Here is a 17,262-nt window from a genome sequence, read left to right on the forward strand (position 1 = left end):
CACGCCTCCCTCTCCTTCCGGACTTTGGGCCAGGGGCTGCGCTGCTGCCGGGCGGCTCTCTCTGGGGTGTCGGAGGTGTGCATCTGCACACCGTCCCAGAGAGGCCGCCCACGGACTGTTTGGAGGACTCCACAGCCCCGTAACTGCGCAGCTGCGCACCCTTGGTTGTATAAGAGCGGGGAGAGATTGTGCGGATGTCAGCCTTAGAGCAGAGGATGCCTGAAGTGGCTGACCTCTGCTCTCTCAATTGTTGGGGAAGGGGAGGGGGAGGACATGGACACGGGGGATGCTTTGGCTGGGGAGGAGGGGGATAACATCAGCATGAGCGGAGCTCCCATTGAGGTAGTGTGGGGCAAGGGGAGGTATGGCGGTGGGAGAAGGGACTTGCGTTACAGAGGAAGGCGAGATCGATGCGTCATATCTATCTGTCCTTCATGTCCCCCTCCCAACCAAAGGGACCTGAGGGTCACTCCAACCGTGCCACAAACCCTGTCGCTGCTCCTGTGCAATGCCAGGTCGATTAACAACAAGTCCCACATAATCTATGACTTACTGGATGACAGCAAGTGCGACCTGGCTTGCATTACCGAGACCTGGCTTGGGCCTGAGGGAGATGCTGTGTGGGCACAGGCCCTTCCTGCCGGGTTCTCGGTGAAGGACCAGCCCAGGTTAGGTGGGCGGGGGTGTGTGTGGCCTTGATATATAAGAACACCTTGTCTCTTACTAGGAACCACATCCGGCAGACTTCCTTTATCGAGTGTATTTACCTGACCCTAAAAGCTAGGGATAGTCTAGGGATTCTGTTAGTGTATCGGCCACCCCGTGCGCTATCGGACTCCCTTAACGAGCTGACACAGCTGGTCGCGGAGCTGATGCTGGAGACGCCCAGGCTACTTGTCCTGGGCGACTTCAACATCTCCCTCACGGCCAGCTATGTTCCATCCGGTGCGGCTCGGGAATTCATGGATACCATGATGGCCATGGGCCTGTCCCAGCTGATTACGGGTCCAACGCATTTTGCGGGTAATACACTGGATTTGGTCTTTTGTTCGGATGCGGAAAATCCGTGGGCGGAAATAACCAGTATTTCCCCCCTGTCATGGACGGATCATTTCCTTGTGGAGGCAAAAATCAAGGTCTCTACCCAGATCCCCCCCAGGGGTGGTGGACCTATTAGGATGGTCCACCCTCGAAGGCTGATGGAACCCAAAAGGTTCCAGGAAGCCCTAGAGGGACACATGGTTGGAAGTGATGGCAACTCTGTTGATGCCCTGACTGGTATCTGGAATACCGGTCTCTCTAGGGCTATACACAGTATCGCTCCCAAGCGCCCTCTCAGACCTGCTTCCAAACGTAAGCCTTGGTACACGGAAGATCTCCAGGCGAGGAAGCGGGACCTGCGACAGCTAGAGCACCGCTGGCGGAAACACCTACGCTTAGCCGACAAGGCTCTCCTAGACCACCTGTTGGAGGACTATGGAGAGGCGATACGAGCAGCTAAGAACTCATTCTATGGTGCTCGTGTCGCGTCCGCGGAGTCGCGTCCAGCAGAGTTGTTCAGGGTGGTCAGGGAGCTAACTCAGCTCCCTCCCGCCCCGAACCAGATCCTTGAACCTTCTAAGGCCTGCTGTGACCAATTTAACAACTTCTTCGCGGATAAAACCTCTCGGATAAGCGAAGGTCTTAACGCCGGCATTAGAGCAGAACCTAGGGTAGAGGCATCCAGAGCCTCCGTGGACTCTATTAAACTGGATCAGTTTGAGTTGGTAAGTACCGATGATGTGGACAAGATCCTTGGAAGTGTTCGGAAGACAACCTGTTCTCTTGATCCCTGTCCCTCATGGCTAGCGGCTCAGGGGGGACCGGCTGTAACCTTGTTGTTACACTGGATTATAAATACATCACTGAGGGATGGGCAATTTCCAACCAGCTTGAAATTGGCCAACATAAAACCGCTGCTAAAAAAGCCCTCCCTCGACCCCCTGGTACATAGTAATTATCGGCCAGTCTCGCTGCTGCCATTTTTGGGGAAGGTGATCGAGAAGGCGGTTGCAATCCAGCTTCGATCGATCTTGGATGAAACGGATTATCTGGACCCATTTCAAACTGGCTTTCGGGCAGGCTACGGGGTTGAGACGGCCATGGTCGCCTTGGTCGATGATCTCCATCTGGGCATCGACAGGGGAAGCGTGTCCCTGTTGGTGCTCTTGGACATCTCAGCGGCTTTCGATACCATAGACCATGGTATCCTTCTGGAGCGCCTGGCAGAGGTGGGAATCGGGGGCACTGCGCTCCAGTGGTTCTGCTCCTACCTCTCTGGGAGGTTCCAGATGGTGCAGCTGGAAGACGTGTGCTCCGATAAGAGGGCCCTCACAACTGGGGTCCCTCAAGGAGCCATTCTGACTCCCATGCTATTTAACATTTACATGAAACCGCTGGGAGAGATCATCCGGAGACATGGGGCGTGGGGTTATCAGTACGCTGATGACACCCAAATAGTTTTCTCTATGTCTCCGACTGATGCAGTGACTGAGGATGGCGTCTCTCCTCTCGTGGCCTGTCTGGAGTAGGTAATGGGCTGGATGAGGGAAAACCGACTCAGTCTGAATCCAGAGAAAACGGAGGTACTTGTGATAGGTTCCCCTGGTCCAGGAATGGCGGTGGTTCCACCTGTCCTGAACGGGATCACGCTTCCTGTGAAGGACTCCGTGCGCAGTCTGGGGGTGCTTCTTGATTCGTCGCTTCACCTTACAGCTCAGGTGAATGCGACGGTCAAGAGCACCTGTTATCAGCTTCAGCTTATTCTCCAGCTGCGCCCATACCTGGCCCAGAGAGACCTTGAAACGGTGGTACATGCTCTGGTAACCTCTCGATTGGATTTCTGCAATGCGCTCTACATGGGGCAACCCTTATACCATACCCGGAAGCTACAGATGGTACAGAATATGGCAGCCAGACTGGTCACTGGTACTTCCAGGGCCAGTCATATTACACCTATACTCAAAGATCTGCATTGGCTGCCCATCCGCTTCCGGGCACAGTACAAGGTGTTGGTGATAACCTATAAAGCCCTATATGGCTTGGGCCCAGGATACCTGAAGGACCGCCTCTCTCCATACATTCCGCCCCGCACCCTCAGAACTTCCGGGCAGCAACTACTGAGGGTCCCAGGGGCTAGACTAACCTCCACAACGAGGAGGTCATATTCCATCGTCGCCCCGGCCCTCTGGAATACGCTGCCCATAGAGCTCCGCTCGGCCACCTCCCTGGCCCAGTTTAAGAAGGAACTAAAAACCTTCTTATTTCAATATGCATTCCCCGAATGAAGTTCCAGCTGGTCTTCCCCCCCCCCCCCCCGATGACAATGGTGATTGGCTGATGGTGTTTTAATTTTGTTTTTAATATGACTGTATTGTATTTTTATGGTGTTTCTGTATTGTTATTGTGTTGTTCACCGCCCTGATCGATGGAAGGGCGGTATACAAATAAAATTTTTATTTTATTATTATTTTATTACTAAAGTTTTAAAAAAATTAATTAAAAAGGTAAAAATATTACACATTAAAATATTAATATGTATTAAATTCTATATACAAAACTTGACAACTGAATTGCACAGCATTCAAAAGCCCAGTCCTTGTCAGCTGGTAAAAGCCCGATGGCACAAAAATCTTTTTACCAGGTGCCAAAAGGGGAGCAGGGATGGGGAGTCTCTTGAGAAGAAATTCCGAAGTCTGAGAGCAGCCACTGAGAAAGCCCTATCCCTTAGTCCCATAACATGCCCGAGAGGGTGGTGGGGCAGAGAGATGAATCTGTCTGTACAATCTGAGAACTCTAATGGGATCATAAAATGAGTTACGGCCCTCCAAATAAGAATTTGTAGGCTCTTACTTTTGAGCCCCTCCCCACACCATTCCCCTCTATTGCAGGCATGCAGGTTTGGTGGAGAAAAGTCCTGTCAACAGTGTTTCAGTAAAATTCAACTTCTAGTTGTGTATTCTTGCATGCTGTCCCTTCCAGTTCTATGATTCTAGGCTAGTCAACTTCTGTAGGAGTCTAGATCAGCAACAAGTTTGCTCCCACAGTCAGGCAACTTTGCTTTGGGTAAGTCTGACAAAATTTGGTGTGCTTTCTTAGCCTGCTAGGTGGCAATTTTGAACTCCTGGCAGACAAGCAAAAAAATCATTACATGGGATTTTAAATTTATCCTTATTACTTTCTTTGAAATTCACCAGTTTTGTAACAAGTGTCAAAAACCAATGGGAAAGTAAGATACTATTGAGTAAGATGAAAATATGTGCAACAGAGTCAGATCACAGGCCCCTTCCTATGGACCCAGTAATATGTACTGATTTCCTACCATTAGCCCTGATCCCATATACAGATTGTAAATGCTTTGCCTTAGTGAAGTTAGCCCCAGAGATACCCAAACCTATTCCTCCTCTTTTGATATCAGAATTGTTATAAACTCAGCCTCTATTATACTAACATGGATTAGTTGCAAGCGAACAGATCACGTAAACCAGATTAGGAGTGGCCAAGAGGATTTATGTTCCAGACATGTTGGAGAAGGTGGGGATGAGCCTGGCTATGAAACAATAGGGTGGCTCAGGTTGGAGTAAACAATTCCATCTACTCAACACTTTAAGTCATTTGCTGCAGAAATATACCCATTCACACCCCTATGTCACATCTTTGGAAGACCCTATTTCAAAGTGCCACCAATACATATCAAAGATTCAGACTATTTGGCCACATCAGCTCTCTGGATTTTGCCCCAGGGCACAAAATTCCTATAAATTAGGAGACCTTTCCTTTGTTAGTTGGATTAACTTGATTTGCAGGCACTCTCTCCACTATGGCTTGTATGTTTTCTGAAAAATTTCTTTCCCTGACAATATGAAATGTCCAATCAGCATACTCATCAACAATTTATTGATGAAAACTGGGACACATGTGGCCAAGCAGCATTAGAATGTGGCCAAGATGGCAAAAAGTATCCATGAAGAAGAACCCACAAGCTAGAAAAGGGTGCAGCATTTTGCTTTTACTTGAAGCTACTGGAAAGGACAAGATTTCACTTTCTCCCCTTCTCTATTTTTGCTCTTTGAGATCAGTTTCCAGCAACTGAAGCAAGCTATAAACAAGAGGAGAGAGTGAGAGAAAGAGAGAAGAACCAGGACATTTTTAAAGCAGTTGAAAAAGTGGAATGACAGAGGATAAATTGGGACTAAACTTTCCAAATTGGGACAGTTAAGGGGTATGATAGATATGATGATCTAAATATTCCAGCCTCTCCCCACAAAAATAGATATTCCTACAAATTTCATGAATTGTTTGCCACTTCCCAATCAGTGTTGCCTCTAGGGATGTAAATACTCAAATTTAATTGGTCTCATAGCCATTTCCTGACACTTAAAAACACAGTAGCAGCCAAAACTGCTAGTCAGATTCATAAAATATTTCTCTCTCAAACAAAAACTTCCCTTTTGTGCCTGTTTTGCTATATCAGGGCCTATTTCACAATAGTTAACATAATCATATATACGTATACTAATAGATTGTGCCACATATCAGGGCTATTTCTTCAATTTACGTTTACCAATAAGGAGTTTCAACTCACGTCATGCTGGTAAAAAAACATGACCTTAGATTATGTCTGTTATCTGTATGGCTTCTCTCTCTCTCTCTCTCTCTAATCTCATGAAGATTTCAAACTTTGTTTCTACTAGGAGCAGATCCCTCAGGTAGCCAGCCCAGATTAGGTAAACAGCTAATAGATTAAATTGCATGTGTGAGTATGTCAGGAGGGGTTTTTTCTCCCCACAGCTACAAATATTTTATGAGGAAACATCTGTTGCTGTTCTTGCTGAAGGAATCTCAGTGGAATTTAGGAGTACTTTTTCCTTAGTGCAATAAAGTTCTCCTAATTATGAATGAACAACAGTGAATGTATTATTAGAAGATCACTTTAGCTTTGTTAGAAAATTTCAGGAAGAAGATAAAGATTTACTAGAATACTGGGATTACATTATTTGGGTTTATCTGATCACTTGAAGAGTTACATTTTGGATTACATCTGCCAGGACAAAGGTTTCTTGAGCGTTGTAATCAAAAAGATAACTTTTCCAAACTTTGTGCTAAACACAATAAAATAACAGCAACACTCTCGTATCAGGCCACAGTATGGAATCCTTCAAGTTCATATGGATATGTAAATACTTCAGTCACATTTACTCAGAACAGTGCTGAGGAGTATGTGATAATCCAGATATTGTTGAACGCTAATTCCCATCAGCCCTAGCCAGTGGTCAGGTATTATGGGAGAAGTAGTTTCTCAGTATCCCAGAGCACTGAAGGTTACCTACTTCTTAGGCTGAATCTACACTGCAGAATGAATGCAGTTTGACACTGCTTTAACTGTCTTGGCTCAATGCTATGGAATGCTAGAGTTTTAGTTTTGTGAGCTATTTAGCCTTCTCTGTCAGAGAGCTCTGGTACCATAACAAACTATAATTCCCAGGGTCCCATAGGATAGAGCCATAACAGATAAAGTGGTGTCAAACCACATTAATTCTATAGTGTGTCTGCAGCCTTAGTCAGAACCACATTTTATACACTGGATGAAAACAATCACAGGAAGCTTATTTATGCTTTATCTTCTTGAAAGTGGCTGACAGCCAAGTTCTCAATACTAACCCAACAGTGTTTATTCCCACAAAAGGAGTGAGAGAAAAAGCAATCCCTTGATCATTTTGAATTTAAGTGTTTACTTCTTGTTAAAAACACACACAAGAGGTTGACCTTTAGGAAATACAATAGCATGTAGCTCTGTTGGAATGCTACAGCTGTAGTGTGAGGCAGCTCAACACTGATGCTTTCTCATTCATTTCTGTTTAATTTTTTATTCTTCATTCCATTTGCTATGCTGCTTGGAGAGCTCAGCAAATCGATACATCTCAAAAGAAAGGCAAGGAAGAAACCAAGAAATCTATAAACCACCCCCATTTCTGGGGATAAGGCCCTACAAAACAGAAGGAGTGGCTGACCCTCAGATGACTCAGTTTGTACATTTATGATCTCTGGGGCACTGAAAGAGTGGCCCCTGCTATTGCCCCAAAAGAAGAAATGCATCACCAAAAAGGATGCCAAAAGAAGCAGATTTTGAAATGGTATTTGAATACCATTTTTGAATTTAAATTCTAAATGATCATGGGATTGCTTTTTCTCTCACTTCTTTTGTGGCCCTTGGCCTCTGGCTCCACTACACCTCTGCTCACCCCTATAGCTGGTGTAATTCAGTCCACAGTAGAAAGGACAAAAGACAGGGGAACTGGACACGGCCAGTAGAGGACACAGACCCCATAGACTGCAGCATCTTTAATTCTTCTCATAAGCAGATCAGTAAGAGACTGCCAGCTATTTCAAGCAATCCACAATTGAAACTGCTCTTTTTCCTCCCTCCCCTTTCTCATCCCTTTCTTTTAATGAGGTACTTTTACTTTTATCATTACCTTCATTTGTAACTGAACCGCACAGAGGAGCTGCAACGCGCTACACCAACATTAATTAAGCCTTGCAACTTGGATGGCTATTATTAGACCCATTTTACAAATGAGATAGGTTTTAAGCGAAGACACAATTTAAAACATTGTGATTCTCTTATTCATGACATTCAAGGCTTTGGGCCAGCTGGATTTCAAATTTTAATTACTGTTTGTGGTTGTTCCTGTTGATTGCTGTTACCTCCTGACAATCTTCTTGGGCATAGTTTCCTATCATACTTTAATCAAAACATTGTTAAGCACTCTTATTTGTAACAAAGTTTGTCCAACACAAGACATGTATGGCCTGTTCAAAACTCGGGTTTTCTTGAAAGGTCACAAATTAGATTTTGCATCTTTGCCAGGCTGGGATAGGTTTTCTTCCTGCTGGAGCAACTGTAAACACAGCAAATAAACTACAGTACCTTGTTTTCTTCGTAAGAAGGGTAAGAAAACCCATTCTGGATCTGACCAAAGCCTTATCTAGTGTAGCATTTGGTTCTCACCATAGTAAGATTTACATGGAAAGCCCCAAAGTAGGATATGAGTATAATAGCATATGCTTTGGTCTATTAAAAATGAGCAGGGCAGTGGTACATCATCAGACTTTGTTGGCCTGTTCCCCTAGCATGCCCTCCAGCATTTCACAGATGAAAACTGGAATATGTGTGGCCAAGCAACATCACAGTGTGGTCATGATGGCAAAAGTTATTAATGAAGAAGAAGACACAAGGTAGGAAGAACACATAAGCATAAGTTGTTAATGAGGAAGAACATGTAGCAGTTTGCTTTTGCTAGAATCTGCTGGGAAGAGCAAGATTCTGTCCCCTCTTCCCCTCTCTCCCTGCTGAGTTCATTTAGCACAAAATACTTTTGCACTTTGAACTCAGTTTGTCGCAGCTGGAGTGAAAGGTGAAATATTATTTGAAGAGAAATGAGAGTAAGGCTTATTGTGTACTGTATGCTTTTCTATCAAATGTATATTTTTAATCTGAGGACTATATGATATATTGATTCCAAATAAAGACAACTGAAAACTGGAGTAAACTGTGAACAAAGGAGGAAAGTAAGGAGAGGAGAGAGAATCAGGGACATTTTTAAAACAGCTGTAAAAGTGGGACAACAGAGGATTGATCAGTACTGTCCTTGCCAAACTGGGACTTTTGTGGGTATGACCTAGCCGACACAGTGAATAGTAAGGAAACATGGGCGTTGCAATCCCATATCTGGAGGACCAAAATTGCCCATCCACTGCTGGACAAATTGACAGATAGATGGACAGTCTAAATTGGTATTAGACAAAATCCTATAATTTTGTAACTAGATAAAAATAGCTTGTCATTTCATACACAGGGAACATATATTCTAAATCCAAAATAACTTTACAGTCATTCAAAAGAATTTAGGGTTCTGGTCAGTATTTTATTTTGCACAATAAAATGTTATTATTATTTTTTTAAAGAAAAAAATCTTGCCACATATGAACAAAACAGGTTCAAGTTACACAGCTGAAATTGGGGTGGGATAAGCTCTTTGAAAAGGAAATGAATAATGAAACTCTTTCATGATACTGAAAATAATTAGTTACACAAGTGGGGCCAGGAGGAGACAAGCTTAATTAAAAACCTCCTTCAGGCATTTGCAGCATGAAGCCTCCACAGGGTTGGGCATATCATGAAAAATAAAATTTGCAAACTGTAAGTGGACATGTATGGGTTTCTGCCCTGAAGTACCTGAATAAATTACCTCTGTGCTTACAGTATAAATAAAGTATGCCAAGCTTTTTCACTGACTAGGAAAATGCTGGGTTTCTGCTTTTATATCTCCAGTTCTTGAATTCATAATATTTCTCTTATTAAATCTAAAACACAGGCATCAAACTGTTTCAACCAAGGGTTTGGATGTGTGTGTGACAAAAATGCAATGTCCACTTCAGTTCTGCAATCAGAATACTGTCACAAAACCAAACACCATTACCTTTGCTATGCTAGTGCATATTTTAATAAATATCTTTAATTTACTGTCCATCATAAAGTGCTTTATCGTTGCCTGAAGCATAGCATATAATTTACAGGCATTGCCTAGGATTCAGCAGAAAAAATATATCCAGTGTATATTGAGAAATTAAATTGGAGTTGCACACAAAATAATATGATATGAAAAATTTAAACATCCAAGCAAATCTAAACTCTAAATTAAAAAAAGAGATGGTGTGGCACAAGAAATATGCAAATATTTGAGGGAATCTTTGCATATCTGGTACTTTGGCAACTCACATCCAAAACACACTGCAGACATAATCCAATTTGAGACGTCTTTAACTGTCCTGGCTCAGTGCTAGGGAATTCTGGGAACTGTAGTTTTATGAAACATTTAGCCTTCTCTGTCAGAGAGCTCTGGTTCCAGAATAAACTACAGTTCTCAGAATTCCTTAGCACTGGCCCAGGGCAATTAAAGCCGTCTCAAACTGGATTATTTCTGCAGTGTGTTTTGGACCTCATAAATAAGTGTTGTCCCAACCAATGTATATGTACATTGTGCCTTTGGTATCCACTAGGGTGGAACAAACTCTCTCTCTCACACACACACCATGGATACCAAAATCTATGGATGCTCAAGCCCCACTAAATACAGTGGCATAGTAAAATAGAATCCCTTACAGAAAATAGTAAAATCACAGTTTGCTTTTTGGAATTTATATAGTTCTTAAATATTTTCAACCCATGGGTGGTTGGATCCATGGATGCTGAATCTGTGGATAAGGAGGGCCAACTGTATATTGGGAGAGGGTAAGGCAAGGCACAGAAGTAGTTGGAAGAGACCACAAGGGCCATCCAGTCCAACCCCCTGTCATGCAGGAATACAGAATCAAAGCACCCCCAATAGATGACAATCCAGCTTCTGTTTAAAAACCTCCAAAGAAGGAGACTCCACCATTCTTCAGGGGAGCACCACCAAATGTAAAAATTTTCTTTAATCCGCAAACTTCTGGCATTTCAGAGACTGAAACACTGGAAATTTTTCACACCTAGAACTGTTATATTCTCTGTGTTCACACTCCCTTGATAACTTTATCTGCCCCTTTTCTTTGGCTATGTAAACTGTATTTCTAAATGCTCAACTGAGTTTTAATTTATCGCAATGCTAGAAAGTTAGGGACTGGTGGAAAATTTCATTGAAAGGAACAGAATTCTGATTTGAGGGACAGTGCCCTCATTTTGCCACCCTGTAGCTGCAACCTTGGTAAGGCTCCCAAGGTACTACTGTGCTAAATTGGATATAACTACAGCCTAATGTAAGTAACATTTAAACATTTAGAAACATTTAAAAAGAGGCTTAAAACCTTTCTTTTTTGCCAAGCCTTCCCCCCCCCCTGAGGAATAAAGTTGAGCGCTCTTGATGCCATCTATTCTCTGCCTTACCCTATGAATGATTGTGTTTGTATAATTGTATTACTTGGTTTTATCTATTTTTATGAGATGTTTGTAATAGTTTTATAGTCTGTAAACCGTTTTGATCTAGGGAAAAAAGGTATACAAATAAAATTTATTATTATTAGTAGTAGTAGTAGTATTGAATAATAAATAATAGTAGTTCAAAATGGACCTCCATCTGCTAGGTGGAATACCTTCCCCATGGAGGCATGATTGGCACCAATGTTGGTGTCACTTCATTGCCAAGTCAAATTGTGGCTTTTTTATTGGAAAGAGTAAAAGAAGACTAGAAAGAGAAGCAGCTGATTTCACAAATTCCAGTTCATTAGCAGAGGTATGAACCAAGATAATGCCTTCATGGAGTTCTTCTTCTTCTTCTTCTTCTTCTTCTTGGCTTTACTTAGCAAACGAAGATTCAGGAAGGACTCATCCGTGCTTTCTACAAGCACGTTGATGACGTTGGATGTATCCTTTGAGCCTATGTAATGGATTTTTCTGGTGGAGCGCAGCGTGCACGAAACTGGCCTCACCCTTTAAACCAGAGGTTTGTCTGCTGAGGCCTTGACAAGCATGGACGGTGGCAGCGAAGTCCTCGGGTCATAGGTTTGATTAGAGTTTCCTTCTCTTAGATGGTTGACCTTACAGGGTTAGACGAGCACCATCTGCCGAGGTTTGGGATTAGAGTTTTCCTTCTCCTAGGATGGTTGCCATAAGGCTAGAGAGCCCATCCTGCCCTTCGGCGCTCTTGGTCAGACCCTTCAGTTGTGACCTGTCTGGCATGGGAGGCCCTGCCGGTGACTATTATACCACCGCCAGCATAGCTCACAACTTCATTAGGGTACGCAAGCCTCTCCCCTACACAGTCAGAGCATAGCTGGAGGGGAATAGGAGGCCAGAAGATGACAGTTAAGGAGAGAGGAGCCTCTTTCTTCAGGCTAGCCCTGATGGAGCTGGGCCTGCCTGATCACTCCCTCTCAGGCTGGAAGATGACCCCTTCATGGAGTATTACACATATTCATACAAGAGTCCTTACTATTGCCCATATAACAAAAGAAATCTTCTCAGAGAACCTTGACCCCAAGGAAACTGACTTTTAGTAAGCAAATTTATTACTTTCATACATCAGTACTGACAACTGTAAAGATCTGAAAGACTTGTATCACCTCACATAGCCCTTTGAAAATTTAGTTCAAGAATCATTATTTGGATCTTTTTGGATCCTATTATGTTCCACCTTATTCTATCCCACTCCTGCAACTGTATAAATATACATTATAATATCAGGCTTTAAAATCACTCTGCATGGCCTCTGAAGAAATGGACTGACACTCATGAAGGTTTGTGCTAAAATAAAAATTAGTCTTCAAGATGCTGCTAGATTCCTTCTCCCACCCCCCTCTTCTTATGCTTTTTTAGCGGACTTCTCTTTAAGCCTTTCTAGATGAAATTCCATCTCTCAAGAAACACCTCTTTCATTTGCACCATCCTTTGCATTTGTCCTTATCTACACTTTTACTTTCCACATCGTTGTCCTGCATGTTTCCATACCTTGTGATCAACTTCCCTCGATGGTGCTGTACACTTATGTTATCCACATGAATCTTAAACAGGCCTCAATTTCTCTACCCAATTCATTTGTACATTCATAATGTTAATAAATAACATGCGAAAGTAAAGAAATTTAAATGTGTGTGGAGAGGGATGATGGCATTGTAAAATTTCATTTTGTTGTTGACTTTCATGGCTGATCTGAGAATCGATCAGCCGTAGTCCAACACTCTAACCACTATGCCATGCTGACTCTCAACATCTCATTTATTTATGGGTTAATTCATAGATTAAAACATCAGGGTAAAACCTGAGGCTCTTTGTTATTTCACTTTTAAAGGTCATGATTTTGTGTGGAAAGCAATGAAAATAGAAGATAAGTATCTTCCGTGTGGATTAGCAAACATGATTTCTATGTCAATATTAATTAGCAGCAAACTATTAAAATATTGTACTACTTTGCTTCTATTTAAATGTAAATCTCACTACATTTTGCCTTCAGATTTTTTTTCCCCCATTGCTGTTGACAGAAACACTAATTAAGATTTAGAGGTGCCATTTTCTAACATAAAATCACTGGGAATATGCCACTGTGTAGTTGCTGGGAGAAATGGGGAGAAAAAGTGAAATACTGAGCCATTTCCTCAAAAGGATCATGTATGCTGCAGAAGTTCTAATAAGAGTTATTGTACCAGAATTATGAAGCACTGCTGTACTTATTACCAGCAATCACAACCAAAATTATGTATAGTCAGTAGTAGCAGCATTAATAGCAGCATAAATAATAATAATTTTTTGTATCCAAGCAATTCCTGTTTTCTGATTTGCCTTCAGTAGCTGACCAGATGCTTTGGCTGTTTGTGTCATTCTGCCTGCCTGTCTGTCTGTCCATCCGTCCATTTTACATTATATTTGTCTTGTTGAGATTCACATAAGTCTTTTTGAGGCTTACTGAAAAGCTGTCTTGTGACATCAGCATTTTAAATAAAGAAATCACATTGGGACCCTGGAATAAGCTATATTTTGGACTTCTATGTGCTGCATTTCCCCCTCCAACAATACTGAGTAAGAAATGCCTTTTTAAAAAAAATTTTTAAAAAGGAATGCTAAAGCAAAGTGCTAAGAAAATGACCCTTGCTCTTACACATTGACTTCTCTCATGCACAACCACAAGAAGGTGATCGGAAGCTTTTGTTGCCATTTTTAAAAGCCATCTAAATTTTTGTCCCTTGTTACTAGAGCACTGACAGGAATATCAAAGAAATAACATATTTCACAACAATGTTGTTGTGTGCCTTTTTGACTTAGTGTGACCCTAAGAAGAACCTATCACAGAGGGTTTTTAAAAAAAAAAAAAAAGACAATACTTGTACAGAAGGGTTTCTATGACCATTAAGATCTGCTTTGGGGGTTCTGAGCCCCTCAGATGCACATAGCACAGCTTTCTACCTGTAATGACCAGTTTGTGAAATGGCCTTCCCTAGTCAAATCACACTGGATATGTATGTGCCCTGAAGTCACTTGTCAACATATGGTGACCTCATGGATTTCATAGGGATTTCTATGGAAAGGAATACTTAGAGGTGGTTTTGCCAGTTCATTCCTCTGAAATGTAACCTAAAGCACCATTAATAATACCATTGTCCCAAGTGAGGCTGCCCACAATACTATTGTCAATTGTCCTCAAGTTGACCCAAACTCATGGTGACCCTGTGGGTGAGACATCTGTACTCCAACATGCTGTACATACTGCACTCCAACACAAGCTGGCGGGACAAAGGTCTGTTGTTCTTAACCGCTTTTAAGTTGCCCTGATTCATGGTGATGCTGTAGATGAAATATCTCCAAGACCCACTATCCCAGTGCTCTGCTTTGTTCCTACAGAGTCAGCCCTGTAACCTCCCTGATTGCGTTTAGCCATCTGGTGTGTTGTTTTCCTTTCTTTCTACTACCTTCTACCTTTCCTAGCATTATTGTCTTTCCTAATGAGACATGCCTCCTCATGATGTGGTCAAAATATGGCAACATCAATTTTATCATCTTGGCTTCCAGGAAGAGAACAGGCCTGATCTGTTCAAGGACTCATTTGGTCACTATAGCATTGTTGTTATGTGCTTTCGAGTCATCCCTGACCTATGGTGACCCTACCATGGGGTTTTCTTGGCAAGATTTATTCAGTGGAGGTTTGCCATTGCTGTCTTCTATGGTTGAGAGAGTGTCATTTGTCCAGGTTTCCACAACTAAATTGTTTCCACAGCTAAATTGGGATTTGTTTCCACAACTAAATTGGGATTGGAATCCTGGTCTCCAGTTCAACACTGGAACCACTACATTACACTGACTCACCACTACAGCACAGATCGCATCAATATGATTCTGCCTTTAATGGAACAGGAAAACTCAGTGCCACCAAGTAGAGAAGGCCTAGCTATCTCTGGTTTTTGACAAGAAGTCCCAGCTTAATCTCTTCCTTTTTCTGGTTTTTCTGGACAGCTTTAAAATAGACTTTCTGGCACAAAGAAGAAAAGAAATACTAAGGAATCTTCTTGGCACAGACATTGAGTTGACTAGTACATAAATTAAGGAGATTAATTACACCATGATTTAGGCACACACTCATTATCATTAACAAAGAGAAATGTGTCCGAAATTAACAAGGGGGAGGATTATTCTTTTTCAGACAGCAGGAATTCAAGCCATCAGGGAGAGAAGGAGATTTCTATAATTATTAAGCCAGCATGACAAATGAAGCTGAAGCTGCTTACCTTCAACGCAGGAGGGCTGGGCTCTCGTTGTGCCAGCAACCTGCCCTGGGAAGCAAGAACACTTGACTGTTTGTGACCGTTCTTCAATCCTGTTCTTGTTGCAACACCGGTGCACCGCAACCACTTCGCATGTTCCTTGCTTCACTTGGTGGTGGCCTGTTAATGGTGAAGGCACACACTTTTGGGTCAATTATGGTTATAAAGGACAGGTGGACCCGATTCCCTCCATGAGACACCCCCAATATAATTACAGGTAATCCTGTCAGAGCTACCCCAGTCTCAACACTCTTGAATCTCTTCTTTGCAATCAACAAAGTCATTCCCAGAAGCTACATGTATGTTTTCAATTGGGTGTTATGTGGCTTCAAGTTGTTTCCGACTTATGGCGACCCTAAGCCACCATATCCTAGGACTGTCTTGGCAAGATTTGTTCAGAGGAGGCTTGCCATGGCCTTCCCCCAAGGCTGAGAACATGTGACTTGCCCAAGGTCACTCAGTGGGTTTCATTGCCAAGATGGAAATTGAACCCTGGTCCCCAGAGTTGTAGTCCAACACTCAAACCATTATATCACATTATACCCACCAAAAGTCCTAGTTTGGCAACCTTTGAAAAAGAGCAGATTCACCCACAGACATGGAACCACTAGTTGCCATTTATTTTGCTTTTTGTATTCTGTTCTGGATAACAAAATATTAAGGGTATCTAATAGGCTGATTTATAAAACTTAAAGAACCCCAGCAATGTTATTATCTACTCTGTAAGTGTAAGGAGAGTTAAACATTTAAGGTTTTGGTCTTATACCCTGGTATTAAGCCCAACTAAACCCAGTGAGTAGTATAACTAAGTAGGATTATATAAATCCTAAATACCCTGGGGGCTATCTAAATACCTTAAATACCAAATCCTGTCTGACCCCAGAAGCTAAGCAAGGTTAGGCCTGGTGAGTACTTGGATGGGAGACCACCAGAGAATGCCAGGTACTATAGTAAGAGAAAGGTAATGGCAATTCAGTTATGAATAATTCTTGCCAAGAAAACTCTACAATAGAATTCACATAAGCTAGAGTTTACTTGAAGGCACATAACAACAATATACACACTTAAGTGGAAGTAAACTCCACTAAAAAAGTGAAACTTTCTTCTGAGAAGACATACAAAGAAGTAGACTAGAAATGACTGTGTATGTACTATATACTGCAGTTTATAATTGACTGGTGAATATCATGCTGCATGAACAACAAGGAAAGTAATAAAGTGGCAGTTTTCCATTTACAGTGTATTACTTTCTTTACAAAATGCTCTGCTGTTCGTAGAAAATATAGCCATTAAAGAAGAATACATCTGCAATAGATATTGGTAATGTTCTTCAAACAGAATAAGTTTATAACTTGGGTGAAATGTAATAGGGTTTACTGCTTGCTTGCTGAAAAACCTCCCCAAATATGTGTTCAGTTCTGCTGCCACATTTGAGAGGACTCTAGGTGAGGTATGGTCCCACATCATTCTGGCCATCATTCTGGCCATTCTTCCATCCACAAGGAAGAGATGGCCAGACCTACTGATGATGGAGCAAGCAGACACTCCATTTCCTTCTCTATAAGCCCCTTCTAATCAGCTTACTGGGTAGAAGCAGAAGGGTTGTCTTCCTTTCTTTTAAATATTTTGACAGGGGAAGTCTGGATATGCTGCAAACTGATGGCAGCAACTAAGGTTGGCTCCCTCTTGTCATTGCATCAGCAAGTGAAAAAACATCTGCTCCAACAGGGCTTCCTAGGAATTGACTATGTGGGCTTTTAATGGTGTGCTGCTTATGGTCAGTTCTACTGTTGTTGCTTTTCTATTGTTACTTAGTGGGCATGTTTTCAAGAGTTTTAATTTCGTCTGTTTGTGTTGTGTACCTTCAAGTGGTTTCTGACCTATGGCAATCCTAAGGCGAACCTATCATGGGGGTTTCTTGGCAAGATGTGTTCA

The 17,262-nt window shown here is 42.3% G+C and overlaps 1 protein-coding gene across 3 annotated transcripts in view; it reads right to left on the bottom strand.

The window, feature by feature from the left end:
- LOC149321307 (chemokine-like protein TAFA-4) overlaps positions 1-17,262 on the bottom strand; it is a 167,967-nt gene that overhangs the window by 12,729 nt on the left and 137,976 nt on the right. For all 3 annotated transcript variants that reach the window (XM_089494982.1, XM_089495129.1, XM_089495058.1), the window contains exon 4: positions 15,292-15,447. In XM_089494982.1, the coding sequence (XP_089351108.1) occupies positions 15,292-15,447 (156 nt within the window). The remainder of the gene's footprint in view (positions 1-15,291; positions 15,448-17,262) is intronic.

This window comes from Sceloporus occidentalis, unplaced genomic scaffold, assembly GCF_023333645.1.
Source record: "Sceloporus occidentalis isolate IW3139 unplaced genomic scaffold, rSceOcc1.0.p SCAF_1, whole genome shotgun sequence".
Classification (NCBI taxonomy): Eukaryota; Metazoa; Chordata; class Lepidosauria; order Squamata; family Phrynosomatidae; genus Sceloporus; species Sceloporus occidentalis.